Source organism: Columba livia, chromosome 2 (genome assembly GCF_036013475.1).
Source record: "Columba livia isolate bColLiv1 breed racing homer chromosome 2, bColLiv1.pat.W.v2, whole genome shotgun sequence".
NCBI classification, from domain to species: Eukaryota; Metazoa; Chordata; class Aves; order Columbiformes; family Columbidae; genus Columba; species Columba livia.
In genome coordinates, this window is record NC_088603.1 from 49,417,009 (window position 1) to 49,443,011 (window position 26,003).

At 35.1% G+C, this 26,003-nt stretch overlaps 1 protein-coding gene across 10 annotated transcripts in view; it reads left to right on the top strand.

Annotated features, from left to right (window-relative positions):
- The window catches only part of BBS9 (Bardet-Biedl syndrome 9), a 307,045-nt gene that overhangs the window by 72,982 nt on the left and 208,060 nt on the right, over positions 1 to 26,003 (top strand). For all 10 annotated transcript variants that reach the window (XM_065055148.1, XM_065055150.1, XM_065055147.1 and 7 more), the window contains 4 exons: positions 347 to 487; positions 2,745 to 2,840; positions 8,113 to 8,285; positions 10,417 to 10,569. In XM_065055148.1, coding sequence (XP_064911220.1) covers positions 347 to 487; positions 2,745 to 2,840; positions 8,113 to 8,285; positions 10,417 to 10,569 — 563 coding nt within the window. The remainder of the gene's footprint in view (positions 1 to 346; positions 488 to 2,744; positions 2,841 to 8,112; positions 8,286 to 10,416; positions 10,570 to 26,003) is intronic.

Sequence of the window (26,003 nt, forward strand, 5' to 3'; positions counted from 1 at the left end):
GTAATCACACAGGTATAGTCTATGTTAAAGTAGAATTGTTTGTCTAGTATTAAATGAAATGTTGATCTTTATTGCATGGTAATTGGTGTAAATACAGGTATGCAGTGGAATGGCTAGTAACTCTTGCTTTCCCATTCAGTTGAAAAGGTAATTAAAAATATTCAAATTTCAAGTTATTTTAGGTAGAAAATTTAAGAAAAATCTAGAGTTTTGTGTAGTTTTTGTTTTAATGTATTCCTTACTTGTGTTAAAAGTGTCTTGTTATACCTCTTTGAGGACAGCAGTATGAAGTATCTTGTATTCAGGAGATGGATACAAAAGATGAATCTCTGTTCTTTCATTTTAGGAGTACTGAATGTTGCACAGTGTAACTTCAGGCTGCCTTTGCGGTTAGTTTGCTTTCCAGCTCAACCTTCAAAAGCAGCAAACCACAAGCTAACTATTGATACCAATAAACCTCCCATCAGTTTTCTCACCATTTTTCCAGGTAAGTCTTTGATTTTATCCGTAATAGGTGATGTGTCAGCAACTTCCACAGGAATTGCTTGTCTGTCCAAAGTAATGAGGTACTTAACAAAGCTAATGTTAAAGTATTTAAAAAGTATATTTTAAAAGAAATGATGGCATAATATTTCAATAATAGGCCATCTGGGCTAGTATATCTGTCTCTGGCAATATGGCAGATTTCTTTACACAGGGGACATGATATAGATCAAATTTTGATGTATCCAGAAAATCATTTTACATAAAATCACATAAATGGTGTTGTAATTGGGAAAACATGGGCATTCATTTAAAAAAAGATAAGCGGGGCAAATAAAAAGTGGTAAATCTTGTATGTAAGGGGTACAGTTGCTTTGGAGGAAGATTTGTGGAGTTCTTGATATATCATTTTGGAGCTGATCTTATTTAATTGTTTCATTAGTTTTCTTGGACTAAGAAAAACATGTACTTAGAGATATTTTCTGATGCACAAACCTGATCTACATTTTATATTCAGGAGAATATTAAAATAGTATGAAAGATGGTTAAGGTGCCATTTAGGACCAGAAAAAGAAGAATGAATTTGGGTACTATAAAGTGTAATGCTATCAAAATAATTTCTGCTGTAATTATGTGCTCATAATTGGCAAGAGATTGAGGAGGTAAAAGTTACCACAGGAATACTCTGTGGTACAATGTGATACAATCATAAGCAAACAAAAAAGAACTGAGTATGCATTAGGCAAAATGTTGCCACACAGGAAACTAATATCATGTTACTGTGCATCAGCACACTGAGTGCTCATTGATGGTATTAAATAAAAGTTAATTCAAGCTCAAAAGTGTAGAAAAAGGCTATGAACATTATCTAGGGATTTGAAGAGGAGAATTAAAATAAATGAAATCATTTAGCTTAATAAAGCGCAGGCAAAAAAATGGAATACAGTTGCCTTCAGTAAATATTTTGTGTCTGTATCATTGATCTAGATGATCTTATTAGCACAAGAAGAAATGAGTAAACAGGGCTATAAAGTGATTGTGAATAAGCTCACTCTGGCAGTGATTAAGTTTCTGAACTTCAGAGGCCGAAAGTTCTGGAACAGTTTTCTGAAAGCTGTGCGGGCCAACAACTTTAATATGATCTTTTTAAGGTGGAGCTGCATCTCTTTTTTGAAATGCTTTTATAGTACATTTGTCTGAGAGCAGTGGAGTGGGCATGGTTATATTTTTTTGGTAGTATGATTTTCTTTGCTTTGAGAGTAAATATGTAATTCCTCTCAAATGTGTGTGCTATGTAATACTTACTTGAAACAGATAAATTTTTTTCAGAAGGTCTACATTTTTGGGTTTTACTCATAGGGTTCCATTATGGCTAAGCAATAATAAACTTATGGATTTCTGTTTAGACATGCTTTTGAAATAGAGCATTATTATTATTATTATTATTATTATTATTATTATTATTATTATTATTATCATCATTATTATTATTATCATTATTATTATTATTATTATTTTAACCTAGGGATGTGTTGTTGAAAATGTAGCACAAAGCATAGGCCTAATGTGTTCCAGAAGAAGGTATTAAAATCTGATTTCTGTTCACCCCACTTTTATGATGTGATCTGTGAAGGAACTTCGGATTCTTGGAGTAATCAATAAAAGTTATGTCTCTTCTCCTCCCCATTTTGCCTTATTTTTAGAGGAAGTTTGGGAGGAGAGGTGACATGCAGTAGTTTGTAAAACACAGTACTCTAAAATTGAGCCATTTAAGCTGGTATCACCCACTACATGGAATGAAAAGAATGATGGATTTGCATGGACTTTGCAGAGTAGCTAGTTTTAGCAAACTAGGTGTTGTGCTGTGTGCTGAAAACTGAAAACAGGGGGTGCTGAAACATTTTCAATAATTTCTAATTTCCACATTATTTTTGCATAAATATCTGAATTAAAGCTGACCTTGCATTTGGTAAAAGGTGGTTGTCTTTAGGCTGTACACTAGTCAGAATTCTTTTTAGATGGCAGAGACTGAACCTCAAAGAAATCTGTAGTGTGTTGCTAAGCTTCCACCTGTGAATGGAGGGAGGGTACACCCAACTACTGCTGATGTTGTTAACTTCTGAGCCTTAAAAAGAGAAGCAGTCTCAGATTGCCTTTCCTAAATTACTCTTGCAAAGGTTGATGTGTTCCTGGCTGTGGCTTGAGGTTTGTTGAGTAGTGGTGTCAAACTATAGAAAACCATATTTAATTTTCTCTTTCAGACTTTGTCGATCCATCTGGGGATGACCAGGCAAATGCTCTGGGATTTCAGTTTTTAACTGGTTCAAAAACTACTCTTCTTGCTTCAAAAACATCACGTAAGTGCGATTAGTATACATGTAAAAGCAGCCTCATCATCAGTTAATATATGTAAAGAATGAGAATGTGGATCATAAAAGAAGGATAATCACTGTGTGAGAACTAACAGAGGAGTTTCAAAGTGTTAATCAACTGATTCTTATCCTTTCTCGAGTATCTAATAATGTTACTAGTGAAGGCACAACATTTTATAACAAAACAAAAAAATCATACTCATAATATAGTACACTACAGTGACAATTCTCCGAAGAAACTGGATTTTCTTTAGGTTTTTAGCATTTTTTTTCTTCATGAGTTAACACTGTCATTATAATAATAGAAAAAACCCTATTTTCCTCAAAGGTATTTCAACACCTGTGTTTAGAAGTAGTAATCTACTGGAATTTTGGAAGGGATTAAAAAGCAGGTTTCTAACTCTCCACTGGCTTTCAGTAATCTTTGACTTCAATTAGGCATTGTCTAGACCCTACTTGCTTGCCTTCCTACATCTAAGTAAGTGCATGTCTGTATCTTTAGATGCCCGTATGTCTTTCTAAGTATGGGATTATGGATTCAATATCCTTCCTATTATGTTTACAGAATGTATGAACATGCATGTAGATATACTGTTACCTGGTCTGGTTTCTCTTGTATAGGGCAGTTAGTGAATTAAGTAGTCATGTTCCAACCACCTGTGAGTTTGGGATCGGTTCTCTTCATTTCGGAGAGTTTTTGATCTTGCCCTGTACAACTGCTTCACTTGCTAAACTCTTTCTTTGCATGTGCATTGGAACCAGACCAATTCAATTGTGTTTAGCATTTTCCATGCCAACAAGGCACAAAATCTTCTTTTAACACAGCAGACTAACAAACTGAAAAACTAGAGTACCTATTGTGCATTGCATAGAGTTCAAATGGAACACTGTGTGAATGCTTTATAAAAACTGTTTTAAGTGAGAAGTCAGAACCTAGTTTGTTGATGTGAAATTCTTTCAACACAAAAATAATCTGCCTTACTGTTTTCAAAAATCAGTATTCATGATGGGTTATATAAATATTGGTGGCGTCAGCTGTGGGCTATGAGATAATATTTAATATATTTTCTAATGTAATCAAATGTGTTAAAAACAAAAACCATCTGGAGAGTAACTTTCATTGTACCAAGATTCACTTTACATTTCTAAGGTTCAAATTTATTTGTATTGCTTTGTGTATACATTATTTGCATACTGTTTTATTGTTAGTTTGTTTTTAATATGTGTTTAAATAGTAGATCTTGAACAGTTTAAACTTAACTAGACATGCAATGATAGATTCTAAAAGCTAAAGAATTTATAGGATTTATAATTAACTTTTTTCTGGATTACATTTTAAATCTTTCATTTGGACTTTGTTTTGCATAGTTGCTAAATTTGATGCTGTGCAAGGGACAAATTTGTGTCTATGTAATGAATGTATTTTAGTTTCTAGTGAGGCTATAACTTTTAATTCCCCCACTCCAGACCCTCAAGCTTTTCCTCTCAGGTTTGTTTATTCACTAGCTAGGAATGACACTTGCAGTCTTACTGTAAACTTTCCCACACTGCTTTACTTGTGAAGTTCACTTTACAAAGGAGATTCAAAATATCTGTTTCTCTTAGTGTGACTACTCATTTCTTGTGTCTGGGAATCCTTACTTTAGAAAACAAACAAGTTGTGTGATGCCACCTTCTATGTTAGCAGCCAGTTTCCAGCATCCTCTTCATGCGTTGGATTGGGTTGGTTACAGAATTTCTTAGGAGGGGGTTGCTTATTTGAAATGTTACCTAAGTAAAACCTATTTGGAAGAAAGGTAATAGAGTATCTATAATACAAAAGCATTGTTTGGTAGAATTTCAAGATACTAAAATGGTTGTACTTGAGTGGACAGATCTTATATGGAACTAATGAATGCAGATCAAATTATGTCCTCCTTCTGCTGTATAACTTGTATTTTGTAAAAGTGCTTATGTAACATTATAATTGTGGAATTGTTCTTCAAAAAGGAAATTGTATGTGTTGGTAAATAGTGACTAGCAGTAATGGTGTTTCAGAAACATAAAAAAGTTCATTGGGACTCATCAATCCTTATTTCTGGTTTTCCATGAAAGGACTTAGTCTTTGACAATTGAAGAAGACAACTTTTTCTATATCACTTATCAAAGGGACCTTGAGTTCTGAATGGGAAGAACTACATGTAGGAGTGAAAGTCTACAGATTACAGTTGGGTTTCACTGCTGAAGCTGCAAATATGAATGATATCTGTTTTCACATGTGTTTTTAGTTGTATTGCCTAATCCATTTTGAACAGTGTAGTAGTTGAAGATGTTACTTCAGACTGTCAAGAGGACTGTTGCAAAGAAACCCATCCTGAAGTTCATTTTGACAGTTAACTCATATTAAAAAGAAGCTTGCCCAATGTACGTTAAAGTTTTAAGGTGGTGGTTTTGTTTGTTTGTTTGGTCGGTTGGTTTTTCCCTGAAATGTTTTAAAACATTCTTTTAATCATAATATCAAGAAGACTTGACTTCTAATTGTGGCTGGGTTTTTTTGTTTGTTTGTTTGGGTTTTGTTTGTTTGCTTGTGTTTGTGTGTGTTTTTGTTTGGTTTTTTTTTATATTGTTGCTGTGGTTTTTGTTTGTTTGTTTGTTTTCTGTTGATATGGGCTTCCTAGCTGAGAAGTGGACTAAATCTTCTAGACTTCCTTCAGGGAACCTGCTGGCAGGGTAATCATACAGGTTGTGCTGGTTGGACAACCTGTTCTAGTGTTAAAAGTCATCGTAACCCATGTTGTGGTTTAACCCCAGCAAACAACTAAGCACTATGCAGTCACTTACTACCCAACAGTGGGATGGGGGAGAGAATTGGCAGGGTAAAAGTGAGAAAACTTGTGGGTTGAGATGAAGACAGTTTCATAGGTAAAACAAAGCAAGGGATTCATTCACTACTTCCCATTGGCAGGCAGGTGTTCAGCCATCTCCAGGAAAGCCAGGCTCCATAACGTGTAACCGTTACTTGGGAAAGCAAATGCCATCACTTCCAACATCTCCTGCATCCTTCCTCTTTCCCCAGCTTTTTTTTACTGAGCATGACATCATATGGTATGAAATATCCCTTTGGTCAGTTAGGGTCAGCTGGTCCCAGCTGTGTCCCCTCCCAGCTTCTTGTGCACCTCCAGCCCACACATTGATGGGGTAGTCTGAGAATCGGAAAAGACCTTGACTCTGTGGAAGCAGTAACTACAACATCCCTGTGGTATCAGGACTGTTTTCAGCACAAATCCAAACCATAGCCCCATAGTGGCTACTACAAAGAAAATTAACTCTACTCCAAACAAAACTGGCACAGTAACCTATTGGTGCTTCTCAGACTTCTTGTTTTTTGTTTGAGAATTTTCTGAAAATCTGTTCTAATTTTATGTTACAGAGCTTATTTTAACAAAAAGCTAACACAAGTTGGTTAGCTGTTACAAAAAAGCACTAGTTTTTTTCATTGTATTGCTGTTTAAAGCATGTGTTTAGTACAACTAAAGATTCTCAGTTTTGTGGTTTCTAAATCTAATGTGTCTTCTTTGAGAGCTGGAAGATGATGTAAAGCAAATTACTGCAATGCTCGCTACTCAGGCCATGGTAAAATTAAATTGTGTTTGTATTGACCAACAATGTATGGAAACTAAATATGCATTTTGGAGGAAATTAGTTTTATCCTTTTTAAACCATTAATGTATTAGATATGTCAGTTATCAATGGACTGACTGTTAATTTGGCTTGAAAACATCTGAGCTGATTTCCCTCAAGGAAGAAATCACTTAAGGCAAAGTATGGCGATACATCCAACCAAGTCCAGCCATTACATTGTGAGTGTTTAAAAAATAGATACTAGGTTAAATGTTATCTTTAGCAGATGGTGTTCTTTTCTTTAACAGGCATGATTTTAAATAAAACTTGCTTCTTTCCTGTTACACTGTAAACAGAATTTGTCATTTGCTGTTCAGTGAAATACGTAACCTGGGAATTATGCCAGTGCTAATGTCAAACAATCTTGAATTACTAATGTTGAGAAAATTTTAAATAAGTACATTCAAGTTCTAAAGAATTCTGTTTAATTTGATTTACTGTTAACGTTGTTCATAAGGGCAAAAAAAGAACTATTTTATGTCAAATTCCAGCAACTCTTTTTCCTCAGAGCTGCATTTTTATCTGTCATTTTGCATAAGGTATTGGTAGATGAGTAATGAAAAGAAATAAAGAACTGTTGTTTGAAAGTGTTTATCTGGAAAAAAATAAAACTGCTATGTTTTTCTATAATGTTGTCCTCTCAACGTTTACTTGTTTCTGATTTCCTGGAAACAGAAGAGAATATTGTATAAATGTGGACTAGAAACAGCAGAAATAAAATCTCATCCCACTAGCTTGATAATTTGAAATTCACTACAATGTGATAAATTAAATTAATTCGCTGGGACAGAAAATGCTGGCTATAACATGATTTGTTTTTTTCACTTAAGTTTCTATGAAGACTTCCATTTCTACACTAAGCCTTTTTTACAAAGCCGTAGTGTGTGGATGAATAAAAATCACCGTCTACTAATATTGGCTGTATCTGGAGTGACACACAGCACTATCAAATCTGGATGTTTTTGTCGTCTGTAACTAGTTAGAGTAATACTTTTCATACTAGAAGGTATCCGAGGAAGTGACGATGTAATAAAAATTATATTGAGTGTATTATCTAAGAACTCAATAGCTGTTTCCGAGACATTCAAGACCTAAGGTGGATTGGAGTTGCTTTGTTATCACTGTTATCAGATGCTTAGGATGTTTTGCTTCTGTCATGGTCCAAAGTGAATTGAGCCTTTTTCTGCCTCCAACCCTCAGAAAAGCTCATTAAGGTTGCATTATGGCAGAGAATTGCAGACAGCCTGTTGTTATGACTTGATATCATCCAGTAATTCTCTTGTTTCCTTATTATGGTAGTTCTTGTTTTTTATTCCTCATGAACAGGCCCATACTCTAAAGTAAGTAGTATTGAAGCAATAAATATTTTCCTTTTGTGCTACAAAATTGCTTGTTAGAGAGTATTTAGGACTGAAATCAATAAAATACAAGTATTTATTTAACACTAGTGAATGTATATCTCTTATGCAAATCTCATATAGATTTCCGATACAGTTAGCAAGTTAAATTTGTGTCTTATCTAAACTATGGTGTGTAGAGAATTCATGTCACTTTGCATGTGTGTTTATTAGTCATGCATTTGTTCTTGTTTACAAAGAACGATATAGGATCCAGAGTGATCACTTAGAGGACCTTTGGCTGATAACAAAAGAGCTCATACTTCGACTCGAAGAACATTTCAAGAAGCAAAACTGCAAAGATTTTGCATGTACCTTTTCTGGTTCAATTCCCCTGCAAGAGTATTTTGAACTAATTGATCAACATTTTGAGGTATGATACATCAATTGTATATCATTAATGTTCTGCTAGTTTAAAAATTGTTTGTATGTTAGTACTAAGATTAATCAGATTGTAACTATAGCTATCACAGGCATCGGGCTTTCAGAAAATATAAAGTTGCAGCTAAGATAGTGCTGTAAAAAGAATAATTTAGTTCTTAACATGTGGAATATGCTTTGCCTCTGAAACAGCCCTTGTGATTAGCAGAGCACAAGTACCTAGTGTGCAGTCTGCAAACAATACAATTTATGGTACTAGTATTTGCCCTTCTGCTCACTGCTTATACAGAAGCCATGGGTTCTTCATTCACTAGCGTTATGTTAATTGGAAAATTGTTTCTACAATTTGTCCTTAGTTTTAAGCTATTTTACTCTTCTATTCATTATAATGAAGCCAGAAGCAGTTTTTCTTTCTGTATCATCATGGCAAATACGTGTAAAGTCCCTTCAGATTTAAAAAAAACCTGCCTGCCCTTGTAGAAGTAGCATTGGAAGCTCAAAAAAGCTTACCAGACCAGCTATAAAATAAATGTAATTCCTTTTTCCTGTTTAGTCGTGCAGCTGACAATTAAAAATGTCCAATAGTTCAGCTAGCTTGTAGAAATAGCTAAAAAAATACATGTGCTCCTTCTCCCCTCAACTGTATAGTAAAAGAGAGAAGAGCTATTTGAAAATTCCTATTAAACTTGTGTAATGGACAAAAGCAACAACACATATATCTAAGAGTGAGAAATACTATTGGATATTCTTCCATGCTGCCAAATTTTTTGTGAGGTGGAGCCATCACCACATAGGAAGATGCAAGTTCTTTTTGGGATATTTTATATTTATATATTTATATTTTATCTGGGGTTTTTTTTTAAAGAGTCAGCCTACATCCAGGTCTGTCTCTCAAGCTCATGGGTAGTTATTCTGTTAGTCTTTCAATTTATCTGAAATTCAAAAAGTTTAGGGTTTGTTTTTTTTTTTTTAAATGACTGGTATTGTAGAAATACCTTAAACATAGGCTTCATTAGATTGTGTCATAAGCTTAAATACATTGAAGTTGGAAATGTTGGTGTGATTGCTGGAGTGCTAATTTAGAATCCAATTATGTTGTAGCTGGCTATTTTGAAGTTTCTGAAATTTTACAATAATTGTATGCTCTAAAAAGTATCAAATGGTCTATCAAGGGGATCCATATGCTCCCATCCCTGTTAGTTTCAACACACTATTTTTTGATGGCTTGGGAGAATGTTGCCTGAGATGTCCCTTTTTTCCTCCTAGTTTCAGAAAAGCAGCATAGTGTTTCTTTTTTTTCTGAGCTTCCCTGAAATATCTTTCATAATCAGGTACTGTCAGAATAGTATGTTTACTTATTTTTAGATAGAATATGTTTTGTAAACTTAGGAAACTTATTTTTTCTGCTCATTTTGGGGACCTTTAAAATGGATGTGTCATAATACTCACATCTGGAAAGCTGTGTGTCTTGATGTGTCTTCTGATAACTTCTGCTAGTTGCAGCATGTCAGCTGTTCAGAGGAGTCCCAGCTTTTTGAAAGTCTTATTTAGTGACTGTTGTGTTAGAGGTGTGTGCTGGAAAATGGTAAGGTAATTAAAAGATAAAAGAGAATTCTTATTATGTGGGCATTTGTTGTTCGAAGTTTCGTGAACGCTTCAAGGAATTTTGTTGCCATAGCTGATCTGAATATATAAAATGAAAAAGAATTTCACTTCATAAGAAGGCAATCATGAAGTGCAGAATTTAGTACTTATATTCATACTTAAGGGAATAACCATTTACTTTACACTGCAATTAATATCAAGTCAAATAGAAGCTTTGAGATCCTGGTGGTGGAATTTCATTCTTATTATTAGGCTTCTTGATGAGATACGCATTCTCATAGATTATTGTGGCTGTTGACAATTAGTTTTTATTTCAGTGGAAAATGTTAATTCTGGAAAATTTTAGTAAGCCTCATGAGGAGTGTAAAATATGAAACTGGTATAAATGACATTGTCATATTTGAATAAGGCACACTCTCACCAAAATGTCATTCTCTGATTTCATTTGGAATGTGCATACACAATGTATATGTCCATATGACCCTTAACCTGGATTCTTGAAAACCCTTAAATTGCAGCTACGTCTGAATGCTGAAAAATTTCAGGAGCTGTTATCTGAAAGGGCTGTACAGTTTCGAGCTATTGAGCGGCGATTGCTGACACGATTCAAAGACAAAACTCCTGCTCCCCTTCAACATCTGGACACCTTGCTAGAAGGAACGTTCAGAGAGGTCAGTACAGTTTGATTATGAGCCCAGCCTTTCTTTATGTTGTTGGTAAAATTTAGCTTAAAGCACATAAGCTGTGCTTTCCTGGTTACATTTACTGTCCAAGCGACCAGGAAGCTGTAATTTGTTTAACCTAATATTCCCTGTAAATTTCCAGATGATTTGCAATAGTTTTATTTAATCTGCAACCACAAAGTCTTTACTCCTGGGTCGCGCCAGCTTGACAGCACATCATTCTTTCCTAACTGATGTTGATAGTGTAAATATTTTATAGTTCATGTGAAAATATTTTATAGTTCATAGCTTGTGTAAATATTTTATGGTACACTGTAAACTAGTGGAATCATTTGGCTGATGTAACATTCACAACAGAATTGTCTGAGGCTGACCATGTCCTTCCTCATGGAGATTTTATGTTCTAATCATATCAGAATGTGATAGCTGCAGAAGAATAACGCTTTAAAAAAATTCATTCCTAAACCATCCCCATACTGGAAGCAGTACACAAGGAATAAAACCATTTTTCTTCGTTTTCCTGCCTCAGCCCTGCATTGCTTTAGAATAACCCGTTCTGAGATGTTACTTTGTGTGGTTTGTGCTTTTCTGTGGGAGGATCTGATTTTGCTTTCTAACATGCCTTGTTAGAGAAGCTGACTTACGATTAGATTCCTTGCTGGAAAAAAGACTTACCTATATGTGCTGTTGTATATCACAACAACTAAAAAAACCAAAGGTATTAAAGAATTATTTTTTTTTCCCTTACTGTTTGCTCTAAGAAAACATTTTTCTAAATTGGAGAAAACTGCCTTTAGTTTTTTAATTGTACATGAGTCAGCCTTGCTTTTATTTCAGTCTTTACTGTGAATGAATTAACTATGAGATGGTTGAAATTTGAAAGTGGGGATTTTCTGGTTGTTTTAGGAAATACTGGGTACTGTGATTGATGGACAATTCCTTAACAGTTTGAAATGGCGTGACTAAATAAGCCCTAACGATAAACAAGAGTGAGTCTCTTGAGTCTGCTTTTGCTGTGTACAATTGTTGCCTTTAAACTTAAATGCAACTGGGATGTGCCTGACAGTCTTCTTATGCCATTGAATTGAAAGAGTTCTGAGAATATGACAAAAATCAGGTAGTTTAAATAGATGTGTATCACAGAAGCTTATTTTATAAGGTACTTCAAACCAAAATTAGATTGGTGATTTTCTTAAGAATTACTATTGTAAGCTTTTTTAATTAGAATTGGTGTAGTTGAAAGGAGAATGAGCAAAAAGATTTATTTCCAGAGAACAAATGCTTATGTTTTCTACATTTGTTAAAACTTTACTTTAGGCAAACTCACACTTTTCTTGGTAGATTTCCTTTGTCATTTTCTTTTGTTCATGTGAATCCCCTTGCAACAAAGAGATGTTATTGTTAGTACGAACAAAAGTATAGTAAAATAGTAATTATCATAGAGACTCCACTGCTGCATATGTTGTTTTGAAAGTGAGAGCTGTGGTAGGATTTAATATTGTCTCTTTGCTATGTGAGTGAAATGAAATTACTTGATTATGCGTTTCCTATTTTAAAGAAGACCTTGTTTTCTTTCATTCAGTATCATCCTCTCTCTTTATTTGAACAAGTACATTGAATGCAAATAGTTGAAGTATTCAAAATACGGTACATGTGTTTTCACTAAAGAAATAATGAGGCTGGATAAATGTGGACAGTTTCACTCCAAAAAGTCTTTTAAGTGTGTGGCATTTTTGACATTGGAATTAATATGTTTGTATTTTTGAGAATGCTGCTTTTCAGAAGGATTGTTCAAATGTTTTATCTCTATTTTTCCTTTTGAAAAGTTGTCTGTTCTGAGCACCATGTTTGTGTTTAGTAGTTTTCCTAATGCAGAATGCATTCCATGGAGAATGATGATCCACACCTCATAAACTTTTAGTGGAATGACTCTTGTTTGCTTTAGTGGAATTTGGATTGAACCCTGAATATGTGATGTAGAATTTCTAGGGCTTTTGTAATAAAATAGATATGATAAATCCCACAATAAAATACTCTGTTAGAAAATAAATAGATATTTATTCTCTCACCATTATCTGAGAATCTCATCTCCTCCCTTATGTTAAATATTTTTAAAATGAAACAAAGAAAAATTTGGATTGGTTTATCCACTTCTTTTTTCACCAAAGTAGTTGTTATGTACGAAGAAAGGATTTGTTGCTTTTTATACAGAGTTTTGTAGTCAGAAGGGAAATGTATATGTTTTAGTTTTATAGTGTATTGTAGATCCCTTAATCTAGAACAGGAAGGAATTTCCACTCTAGTATGAGTATGTGATTTTATTATTCTTTTAAACCCAGAATCTCCAGGACTTGGGCTCTATATGAGTTATATTCTTAATAGAATAACTATTATAGATTAAGAGTTTTTTAAAATTGAAGCTATGATGGTATAATCTTTCCAAATCCACAGGGATATAATGGTTCCTCCTATTGTTTCCCTTATTTCCCTGCATCAGAACAGTTATACAGCAGATATATAACCTTTATGCGAACAGCCTTTTAAATGCGAATAAAATAATAGTGAATATTCAACTCCTGTAGTTTCATTGCCTAGGTGTGACACATACCTACTTTAAACTTATTCTGTACAGTTTCTTTGCCCACTTGCAAATTGTCATGAACAGCTGAACTGATTTGAAGTTTATGACTGAAGTAGACTGTAAATACTAATTTTCAGATAATCAAGTAAAAGTTGTGTTTGTGTGATAAGTAGTACATGTACAATGTGTGTCAAACTTATAGATGCCAAACCAGGGAAATTTAATCAAGCTGCATTTGATCCTCTGGTAAAAAACATTTCTATGCATGAAGTAAATTTTTGTTTTAGTCTTCGTACATTACCAACAAGGCAGGATGTATTTAGTGCTACAATATACTTACTAATGGATTTATTATAAGGACACTTCAGCCTTACTCTCATCTTCACAATTAGGGAGAAATTTATAAGCAGGCATCAGTGTGTGCAATGATGAAAAGCTAACTTTTGGTTTTATAGTCCTGTTTAGTCTTTTCTGCTAGAATTTATCTTTCTGAAGTAATATTGTAAGTCTAAATAGAGTTGGGTGAGTATTAACTACAGTTAACAAATAGTGACATCAGGTGTTCTGTTTTGGAAGGAAAGGAAAAGCTGCTATATACGTAGTAGCCTTGTATATTAGAAAAAAAATGTGTTTTCCTTATGATGTTTAGGACTGATTTGTAGGAAGGTACTATAAAAATAATGGAAAAATAAATTTGCAATAGATTAATTCATATGCCTATGAATTAATTTATTGATCTCTGTTTAAAAAATTACCAATGCAATTGGAGATGCTACTAGCTCTTGTTCTAAAAACGGTATTTAATTAGATAAATTTAAAAACAATTGAACAGTAGTTGAGATTGCATAGATGTTTTGTAGTTTCAAGGACTTCAAATATGAAATGAGATTGCAGCAATTTTTATGGTAGCTGTTGTAAACAGCATGTATTCTGTATAATGCACACTTACTAGAGACATGTTATTGCTTGAATGTGTAGTTTGATGATCTTTAATCTCTACAATGTGTTTTCTGTCATATTAGAAAAAAATAATAATATGGCAGGAGCTGCAGGTGCTTGTGCTGGACTTACAGTTTTCATGCATCGACTCTTGACATTTATATTTGGGTTTCCAGGTACGAGCTAGAATTAAGTATCATAAAAATCAGGTGGTTCAATTTCTTATTTCAGCTCCCATGGATTTTATCCTAGTGAATCTAAGCAATACTAGCTGTGTCTAGTAAGCTGTGTTTAACCCTGTAACCGTGGTTAGAAGAATGCTGCAGTTATGTTCTTTTAGGGACAGAGGAGGAAGGATGAGCTTGGAATGTGGGCTGGAGTTCTCCTAGGACACTAACTGTTGCTTAACCGCTTTTAAGTACTTAAAACATGAATCTGAGACAAGATTGAGCAGTTCAAGTTTACAAAAAAATGTAATGACAAAGCAATCAATTTTGCCTTGCATGGTATTACAATAAAAGATAGCAAAATTAAGACAAACCATGAAGCAAACAGATCAGTCCTATACCCCCACACTTCCATCATATGTAGTAAGCATAGCTCACTTCCTATTCTTTGATGCACAGTTCTTCAGGTTTCCCCATGTACTGAGGCTTCTTCGCCCCTACCCTGTAATACCACTGACTTGCTTGAGGTTTCTAATACTGACATCTCAGCTGTTACCCATTGCCCCAGCACCCCTGTGTGCTAGTACTGACTGGCAGCAGCCACCTAACCAGGGAAGATAGATGATGTCCCCTGTCTCAGCAGAAATACTGTCTCTCCCTTCCCAGTCTGCTAATTTAAAAAATACCTAGAGGAAATTAATGATTTCTGGATCTTTGTGTCACCATAAAATTTTGTGTGGTCACAACACTTACTAGGGGTTGACTGCCAGAACAAGTCTGACACAATGGTCAGCACATGCATAGCCTTAGACACCTAGGCTTAATAACTATGTGTTCTACCACAGTGGGTCTTTATTTTTGATTGGTGATACATTCTAGCTTTTTTTTAGGTATATTTTAGGTAAATTTGAGAGCATCTTGCCATTAGGAAGAGTGCATAACACACTTTTCTAAACAGCACTGCTAGAACTAGCAAATGCTGGAAGTTTATTCCCTCTATTTTCTCCTAATTCAGCTGTTCTGTCATGGTCATCTTACTCATGTTATTACTGAATAGCCTGTCTCGCAGAAATACATGGCTGTAAGCAGCAATAAAGTGACTTACAATGTAATTTTCAGATCTTTGTCTGTAAACAACTACAAGTTGTCCAGTTCATTCTGCTCCCTGTAGTATATGGTGTGTTTTAATCTTGGATGGTCTTGCTCTTGCATCTTGTGAGTTCTGCGTATGAATTGCAGCTTGAAGAGATTCATGCACATATGAATTTTTCATATAAAGTCTCTGCCCTAAACAAGGGGAACAGTATTCAAATAATCTTTCTGATTTCAAGGGGTGCTCATAGGTTACTGTTTACAGGGAATAGGGACACAGTTTCTACAGGTGTTTTTTCAGTGTATTCTTCCTCATCTGTTCTCCTTTCAGCATTCATGTATTGTTTATCTTGTTCATATAGCTGGCAGCACTGGAAAGTGTAGCATTTCACCATCAGTCTGTTAGAAGTGGTCAACAAGCAGAATTGCTTTCAGGTAGAGATATCACAACTCCTCATTTAGAATAAAGAAGTCAATTCCATCAGGAGGATGCATTTTAATTCTTTACATGGCAGTAAACTGTGTAGGAATTTGTTGCCTGTGACTGAGAAAGCTTTATCTGCATGTGAGGTGTTATAGGAATTTAATAATTCAACAAGCTAAGGCAGTCTGTTCCCTACCAAAGGGTTTCCACTTGCTCTGTGGTCTGTGATACGAGCTGTCTCTCACATATATAGCCCTGGATGTTACTTGGGAATCTCAGGCATTCAGTAGAGACTTCTGGAGAAAGAGATGAGTTTTGTGAAGGATTTGGAAGTCAAATGACTCTAAACGAATGCACTGCTTCTTTTAGTTAGTAATATCATAGGAGTTGCCATTTCTTTTTCAAATGGCAGTTTTGAAGAAAGATGCTGCTAATATTTTCAAAACTCGATGAACTTCATTGCACAACTATTTCTTTGCTATAGCCTAATTTAAACAGAAAGATGGACCATGTTGTTTTTGAGATGGAATTTAAGCAAATGTGCTATGAATTAATACCAGCTGCTAAAACTTAGGACTGGCCCACTGTTTCATTCCACAGCACAGGATTGGTATTTACATGTCCTTACATTTGTTAATTGTTTATGGATGATTTTGTTGCAATTGGTTTGATCCTTTTGGAGCCCTTTAATCCCATGTTATTTTCAGAGTGACATTGAGTAGCCATACTGCATGACAGGATCTATTCTAGTCTTGAAATTTGCAATTTAAATAATAAAATCTAAGGCTAGCTTTGTAGTATTCTTTTTCTCAAAGAAAGAAAAAAAATTAGAGCAACACTTCATTGAAGCATGTAGGATCTGAGTTGCAGCTTTGTTTAAGTTTACTCTAAAATACACACACAGAAAGAACATTCAGCTCATGTTAAAGTGTTAACTAAATGTTTTTTTGGAAAAGCATCCAAAAAGAGTAAGCTATGATACAATAAACTTTCAAAGCTAAATGTATGGAGAAAAAGCAAAACTTTTGTATCCATGAACATAATTTAGGAGGCCATGGGAAGTGCACTAAATATTTATGCTTCCTGAGGTTTCAGCAGAATGTGTAATTAATCTGAATTTTGGACAGAACTTAAAGGAACTGAGTTAGAATCCCTTTGAGCACATCTTACTTAACAAGACAATTGTGAGGAATTTTCTCCTTTTTTGTGTTTTGTGATCAAGCAAGAGTGTTGAAACCTTGTCCAGCAGTATTTTAAGCATTAAAATAGTGTCCCAGTTTTGTCCATTTTATAGTATTTAGTTTTGGTTGTAAGTGTTTATCAAGACTGACATAACTAGTTGACTCTGAACTGTATCTTCCCAGTCATACAATTTCCTCTCTGAAATTTTAGCACTTCAAGTGAAAACCAATATTCCAATTAAGAGCTGACAAATATCGAAATGTAAGCATATTTTGTTCTTCTTGTCTAACACTTTTGATCAGTTTTCAGAATAGATCCTTACCTGTTTTAAACCGCCATTATTTCAGATATCCTGATTTAGAAGATGTGGCTTTCTGGCTCAGTGTTTAAGGGGCTTACCTTTGTGCCTGAGGACATTGTCTGCTTTGTCTGTATTCAGCACCAGCTAGATGTGAATGTAATGCCATCTAGAAGCTTTGCACCTGTGCCAAAGTTGAACAAAACCCACACTAATGCACCTTCTTCATAATCCTGCCCTAATGTAGTTACGTTGCTCCCAGTTGGAGGTGGTTCACAGTCTCGTGTCTTTCAGCTGAAGTGGAACGATTCTGTGATTGCCCGCACTCCCCTCTGCACATCTGTGCTAACCTTTTGCTGTCCTGTTGGGTGCTGTGATGAGCAGAATTGCAGGTGTTTTCTGTCTTTTGGTCTGTAGGCATGTGCTCTAGCTTCAGACTTGTATCTGGTATCGGTCTTGCTCAGAGTTTCCTGGAGTCCAGTTAATTCAAACTGGTGACAGCATTTCCAGCTTTGTCCAGATCTTGATATGGAATTTCTCCAGTACTGAAGATATGTGTATCATCTGACGCTTAGAGTAAATTAGAATTCTTAAATGTGCATATGCACATGCATTTTGTTGTTAGACAGCATGAAAATTACAGCCGTTTGGAAAACAGAGCCACCCTGATTGGAAGTTTCTGAGTTATTTTCATTGCTTCAAGAGATTTGGATCTTGTCACTGCCCTTTGAGAGGAAGCATGATCTCTCCTCTGCCTCTATTTATTTGTTTTCTCTTTTATCTACTCTCAGAATAAGATTCCCCCAGCTATCAAATGGCACACCTCCATTTGATTTTTGGATCTCTTATTTCTGGGACTTGTTTGCTGACTCATGTGACTAAACTGACTTCCCTATAGTCAGGTGGGGTTTTTTTGTTTGTTTTAGTGAACTGGAAATACCGGAGGTTAGTAATACTTAGTGGTTTCAGGCTGTTAGGTGAAGTAATTTTTTTTTTATATATTTCCACAGTTACTATAGCACAAAGATGAGGAGTATATCGAAGGCAAATATCTTTGCCCTCCTTAGATGTAGGTAGTTTATATGCAGTAGCACAAAAGCATGTATTTTTGTATACATGTGTGTGTGCATATGTATCTGTACATACACATAGTTCATCATATCTTCATTTTAGTTTTCAGAATTTTTCCTGAATGTCTTTTAGAATAGTATGTCTTAAGAGCCAGAATTTTACTTCCATGATAGTTGATACCAACAGGTCCAGTACCTTATATACTAAAGAAGAACACATCTTCCCATTTCTCTCCTTACCTCGTGTCCATCTACTGATTTAGGAAGCTAGGCTTTTTATTTCCGTTCTATAATCTACTACATAGGTCTAACATCAAATAAGTATGGGCATTACAATTATATAAATAAACTATAATTTTCTAATATTTTGAAAACATAGGTGCTGTTCTTTGCATTATTTTAATACTTCCAGTGCATGGAGCACTTAGATCTTTGGTGGTTTCTGGTCAGTGGCAAATAAACCTCATTGTGTTCTGTTCGCTAAAACACATGGAATGTCATTAAAGGTCCATTAACTCTTTGTTCAAGCCCCTTAGCTCTTTTCCTTGCTTATTAATTGGTTGATAAAAATCTCTAAAGTGATCATTAATGATTGAGTATTCTCTCCAGGATCCTACTTTTGACACACATGGCCTCAGGAACTCTACATTTTGGGAATGATTCATTGCTTGATTAGTAATGACTTTTACCTCAAAGCAAAACCATTAGGGTTTATCATGCATGACTCAGAGGCTATATATCACACCCGCTCCTGTAATAGTCATTTTCCCCAGATAATGTCAGTGAGAACTACACCCATAGTATAAATTAGCTCTTTTTGGCTTGAATAAATATGCTGTTCTTTGGAGGAGTTATATTTAACTTCTCTTGTTTTATTGCTCTTTCTGCTAAATGTAGTTTTTTTGTAGCCACTAAAAGTAGCTTACTGGCTATTACATATAATTAAAATTCTCTATTTTACTGGTGTTCAAATAGTGTTATGTTTCTGTTTCTCTAAGACTTATTTAGCTTTAACAGTGGAACACTTACAATGTCATCAAAGCCCCTTTTTTATTAGAAGATGTGTTCCAAAAATGTCTGAAAGTAGTTAGCTGTGCTTAGGAAGCATATATTAAAATTGCTGGCACAACTCTTCTGTATTTTGGTCTGTGGTAGCAATTACTTGCTTCAGTGTGGGGTAGTCTTCAGGTCAGCCAGCTCGTGGGACAAATAGGTAAAATTGCTCTTCTTCGTTAAGGTATTTTGTGGAGGGAGTTAGATGCATGTGAAAGCTGAAAACAATGCAGCCATCACAAGAGGAAGAGATTGGAGGTAAAATATCCATGTATGTGTAGATATGGCAAAAAGTGCCTCAACTAGGGTCTGCTGGGCTGCATTCAGTCTGGCCTGTCACATTTTCCACAAAGGAGGGTTTCAGCTACACTGTGCTGTGTCATACAGCCCTATCTATGGAATTACTCCCCTTGAGCCTGTTAACAGCTGGGGCTGAACACCTGCTGCTCCATGCAAATCCCTAGGGGAGCAGAGGTGTGACTTGTTTTTCTTTTTTTTTTTTTTTTTTTCCCCCTCTTTTTGTTTTTCTCACTCCACTCTTGGTGCTGTTCCCACTTTAAAGCTGTTGCACCAATGTGACCTGCCATATTATGCCCCAGCCTCAGGGATACCAGCAGATTGTACCCTCTGGTGCATAAAGGCATTGGCAGCAAGTGATTTGTGTTACTTCTTCTGACATAAATGTTCTTTGACACTTCTTGTGACATTAGTTTCATTGGCTAGTGCCTTTCTGAAAGGGAAAAAATAATATTCCTTTGTAGGAGTAGATCTTGTATCCTCAGCCTAACATGAGCTCACCAGACCATATATGAAGGATTTCTATAGGGACTGAAAGAACCTGTGTGCATTTGAATGAGTGAAAATGGAGCCAGTTGGCTACAATTCCACAAAGAAAGGAATACTGCTAAGTCTTATTTCTTTGAGAGAAATGTCATATCTGATAATCTGAAATATCAGATGCCTGTGCTGAAGCATAAATCATTGACAGGCCCTTTCACTGGAGAAATGTACTCCATAGGCAAGAGAGGAAGTGCTATGCACTAGTGTTATCAAAACTTGTCTTCATAGAAGCATGGAAAACACTGCTATTTCATACTCCCTAGAAAGTTTCCTATATCAGCTCTGTAATTATGCAGTGCAAAAGCATTTGAGGCATAAAAACTATACAACTAAGAACAACTAGTGAGCGTATGTATTGGAAGATACAATGGTTGGTTACTTTGCGAGTTTGAATACACGATCTTTGTGAAATAGTTTATTTAAATTGAGTCCAGCTGTGATGAATTAAGTGAATATTAAATTAATATTGTTTTCGGTTCATTTCTGCATGCAGTACTCTGAATATTTTTGGTGGCTTCTGATGTAATTTTAATAGTTTGCTTTTGGGTGGCTACTGTACTTGTTTTTTCCAGTGTGCACATGGGTGCTGTGCCTTTGGGTAGCTGAAATAACTTTGAAGTAGATAATTTTCTGGTGTAAACTTAGGATAAGTGATACTGATTTCTTTGATGTACGATTTATTATGATTTTGCATTATGATTGGATGGCAGGTGTATGTTGATTTCAACTGCATGCTGATTAAATATTCCAGAAACTTTGGTACTCAGATTCAGTGACATGCTTGGGTTTGTGTCAACTTACATGTTAATTATACAAACAACTAAATAATAAGGAGAAGAGCTACATAAGTCATGTAATTTAGTAGCATTTTATGCCAAACTCTGATGTGACACAAAAGAAAAAGACCTCCCTCCTCCCTAAAAAATCCCCAAACCAAAACACATACACACAAAACCCCACAAAACAAAATAACAAACCAAAACCAAAAAACCCCAAAACTGCTGAGAAAGAAATATTTGAGGGCCAAATTAACTAGATTATTTACTCATCTAATGCTTGTAGATCTTGGTGTGAGTTTGGTACTGAAGTGGATTTGGTTACTGTTGTATCTTTGCTGTAAACCCAGCAAAACCAAGCTATTTTGTCTGCTCACTCAATCTAAAACCATTTTACATCAATCCCTGCAATGACTTATTTCCATTAACCTGTAGAGAATGAGCATCTAAATCACTGTTCTGTTGATCTTGGATACACTTACAGGTGTGACATTTAATTTAGTCACTGATGGTGGCTGGCCCAAAACGACTTGTATAGAACATTATAGACCAATGTCAGAAGTGGGAATTGACTTCACATCATTAGTCCCCTGCTCTGTCCAGTACATCTAATACTGCTTACCTATTTCTTGCACACTTCTGATCAGTTGAATTAGGATTCTGCTTGGTATTACTTACCAGGGGCAGTATAGTAGTGAACTATGGATTCCTGAAAAAAAAAAAAGAAAGTATAGACACTTTATTAAAAAAAACCCAAACTGTTTCTTTGTGTGTGTGTTCCTTTCAGTCAGCTCAGAGCTGCTGCTCTAGCCACTACCTCTCTGAGGAAATATGTAACTTGTGTGGTCATTCTCCCAATTTAGATCTTTTTAATAAAAGGTACAGTTTATGTTGGAGCTAAACTGTTGGTTAAGCCTGTAAATTGACAAAAACAAAAGGGAAAAGAACTCTCTTCTCCGTTTCTTCTTGCCAGTTGGCATCTCAACAGCTCTCTTATGTTTCAGTTGTGCTTAACTACTAACTTCCACAGAGTAGGTATTTCTACTTTGTGAAGCCTTTAATTATTCTGTTGTGGATAATTTAAACCACTATGAAAAGGGAAAAGGTGGTTAATGGAGGAAAAGTTGGTGTAATGAACAGAGGAGTTCAGAAGTCAGGCAGGAAGAAGACAGTAATGAGGAGTATCATAACTACAGAGGTATTTATTTTAAGGCTTTATTAAATATCATGTTCTGCCCATTCTGCTTGCCTTGAGTTCTTTGACAAAGTTTTGTGGCTGCCGTTTTCTTGGTTTAATATTGGCAATTTGTTATGGATACAGCCTTGTTATTATTTAGACATCTTAAAATCAAGTGTTTGCTTGAGTCCCTTGTTGAATGGATGACCAGGACACTGAAATGTTGAAGTGTCAGGTTTTGGCCATAGCAGCTGTAATCCATGTTTTCCCAAAAAGCCTTTTGGTCAACCTGGAAGACATTATACATGGGTACTGAAGGCTACACTTCTGAGGCTAAATTCCTGTAACATGGGCAGGAGAAGTGGAGAAAAAGACATCATATCACAGGAACTGGATTTTTTTGAATGATATTTTTAAAGGAATCATTCAATTTGCCTTTAGGAAATGTGAAAGTATTTGGCATGGGTAACATAATTTTTATCTTGTTCATTGTTTATACTCCTAAAGCCAATCTTCTTAGAAAAAGCAACACCTATTAAAGGCCTTTGAATTCGGAGTCTTTCATGTTACAATGTATCTATTTACAGCTGTCAGTAGGCTCATAATATAGTTAGCTTGAAGAGGTTAACAAGCATACCTTAGAGTGTTACTTTTATTTTCTGTTCCGTGACACTTAGCAAAATCCCATTACACAACTGAGTAGTATTATAATGTTAAAATGTTAATTTGTTCTGCATTCCGTTAAAATTGGATTTTTTTTTCTTGTGCATTGGTCCATGCGTTTTGTATAAAACCTATAATTTAAACACTACACCATAGAAATGCCCTAAATTAGTAACCTTTTGCCTTTGCTACCTCAATTACCTCTCATTATTTAGTACTTAAAGAGCAACCTCTAGCTATTGGTTAAATATTTGCTAGCTAATTAGATTTGTCATGTTAAAGAAAACAGTAGTCCTTGCCTCTGTTCTAGTTTGAATGGGGTTTCAGAGTTTTGAGAAAATTCCACGCTTTGGTGGAAAAGTAAACCTTTTGCATGTTCCTTATTTTGTTCATTTCTCCTTAATAAGCATTTTGTTGTGCATTAGTTGTCTGTTACATTCCAAGAGGCAATTGAAAGTCTGTGTTAAAATAAGTATTTTTCAAAAAGACTGTTGTTTCAGTACATTCTGCGTCTTCTAGCTACATTTACTCCTTTTAGTTTTTATGAGCAACTGATACACTCAAATTCTTTTTTTATTGTGGAAAAAATGAATCAGATTACTTGTTGGCTGCTAATAGATGTCTTTCAGATTTTTAACTCCTTTTGGGAAGAAGTTTGTGTTGCTTGATCAGAATCCCGAGGAATATAATTCATTAAAACATCTGTTAAATTGTCTTTTCAGATAAATTTAAAGACCATTTCTCCTGTTTACCTTTGTTTTCTAATTCTATGCAGAAATTATAAACTTCAGATTTTATGAACAGCTTGCAGTTTGGCTTAATCTTCAGTATTTTATTCACTTCTACTGGATTGTAGTTTTGCATTTTATTTTGCTTTATCTTTCACTATTTTTCCTTTCCATAAGAGTGCATGTGAAGATACTGTAGTCTATAGTTGCAATTAGTTAGAATTCCATGATGTGAAATTCCCTGTCATATGTAAGGATACCCTGATTTACCCTGATTAAATTCCTCTTTTATTTTGTTTTCTTTTTTTTTCTTCTTTTTTCTTTTTCTAAGATCCACAGTAGTAGAAGCTTGTCTACAACAGATTTGTCCATCTGCCTTTATTCCTACCCAGTACTTAACTACTACTCTCCTTACCTAGTTCTTAAATCATTGCCAGTGCTGTTCATTTGCTTTTGGAAGCCCAGTGTCTCCAAAAAGTTCATTTACCCATTCTTCCTATATGTTTCATTACATTATGCATTAAAAATTGCAGACTGGCATGGTTACAGTTCAAAGTACAACTCTCCATTTATATTTATTCTTTTATGGTATCACTGACCTTTTGTTTTTAACAAAGGCACCAGAGACAAATGGAGAAAAACATGTTGATATAAGTCTTTATCTTGCTCATGTGTTTTTTTTTTCTTCTGTGGGAAATCCATCTATGGAACAGAGAAACATTTGGCCTCTAGTGTATAAATTTGTTCCTGTGAAAACCAGTTTTAATTTCTGATATGTATTCTATTAAACTTATTTGAGGGTTGTTCTGGCAGGAATGCCAGCAGTGCATTTATAGAGAAACCAGTTGGCCTGACCAGTTTTAGGCTAAGTACTTCAACCTTTGAAGCAGATAGTTTTTCTGAAAAATTCTTTTCATGGTTTGTGTATTCTATATGAATAAGGTCTGAAACCATTACTTCACAATTCGTATGAGGACTTGAGCAATTTGTTGATTATCGACTGTATTTATTCTTGGTTTTGAATTCAGCAAAGCAGTCTGTAAAGGCAATGACTGTCTAAGAGGCCCTGTTGTTCTTTGGAAAAAAAAAAAAAAAAAGAAAATAATTCTGTGGAAACCCTTCCCTGAGAAGAGTTTTTGAGACTTATGTGGATTACAAAGCATTAAGAAGCGTCATTCCTTAATTTTCTTTCCAAGCAAAATTGCCCAAATACAATTTTAGCAGGTATTAGTAAAAACTTTGTGTTCTGGAGCTGGTGCCAACATCTGTATTTGCAACTCCCAAGGCAGGTCTGAGTGAATGCTTTTCTTCATTGCCCTCAGAAGACTGCTAGAACAAGCCTGTGACATTTCTGTTCGGTTGCATCTGTGTTATTTATTACTTGGCCTCCAGATTTTGTTTGTTTGTTTGGTTTGTTTTGTTGAGGGGGAAAGTTTATGGCCATTGCAAAGGAGTTTACTCCCTGAGGGTGGGGGGCAGAAGGAAAGAAGAAAGTCATAACCCTATTTTGATCACAGGTGTATTTTTCTAGTAGGAGGTTGCATGTAATTTGTGTAGCATGTTTGGGTGATTGTGGAGCAGATCCTCAGCCAGAATGAATTATCACGGGAATTAATAGCTCTGACTGTTGACACAAACTGTTCTCTAGCCCAGGTAAGTTTCTTTATTTTTCGATGAAACAAATGGGACTGTAAATTTATTAAATTCCATAAAATGTCCAATAAATTGTAGTAATTTTTTAAGATATTCAAAGTCTTGTCTCATTTTATGTGAATGTTATAATAACCCGTGTTGTCTCTTAATTTTTTCATATTTTAATCAAGGATCAAATGTAGGGCATTTGGTTTCTGTGCATGTGTGTTTTGGTTTTGTTTTTTTAATACCATGTTTATCAGGTGAAGGATAATTAAAATGATGCATGCAAGTTTGGACTCTTCCAGTCTGTGTTTCAAGAGGCTTTTCAGTGCCTTACTGAAGCACTTAATTTGTTGTTTTATTCTGAGCAGTAGAGAGCCCTCTTCAATCCTGTTCTATTAAGGACTGTTGCAGGTGCTCTGTCTTTGAAAATAGGCCAGTTTATTAGGTCAACTAAATATGGATTTAAATGTTTAAGTTCTGTTTTGAAAAATACATGTGCTTCAAAAGACTATGGGAAATAGGATTTCTGGATTTTTGCCTTTCTCTTTTGTTAACTTTTATGTTGCATAAGGAACAATGTTGATTTCAGTTGAAAAAAGAATTGTTCCAGCAGAGTGCAGCAAAAGACAAATTTTGTAAATATGTTTAGCTTTCCTTTCAAGAGCTCGTATGTTTTGAAAAAGGAAGAACTTAGATAAGGAGCTTATAATTAATAAAATAGCAGATAAATTGTGGAGGAACTGTACAAGGAGATTATGGTTTAGTTATTTCTGGAGGTTTTTCCTTCTGCAACT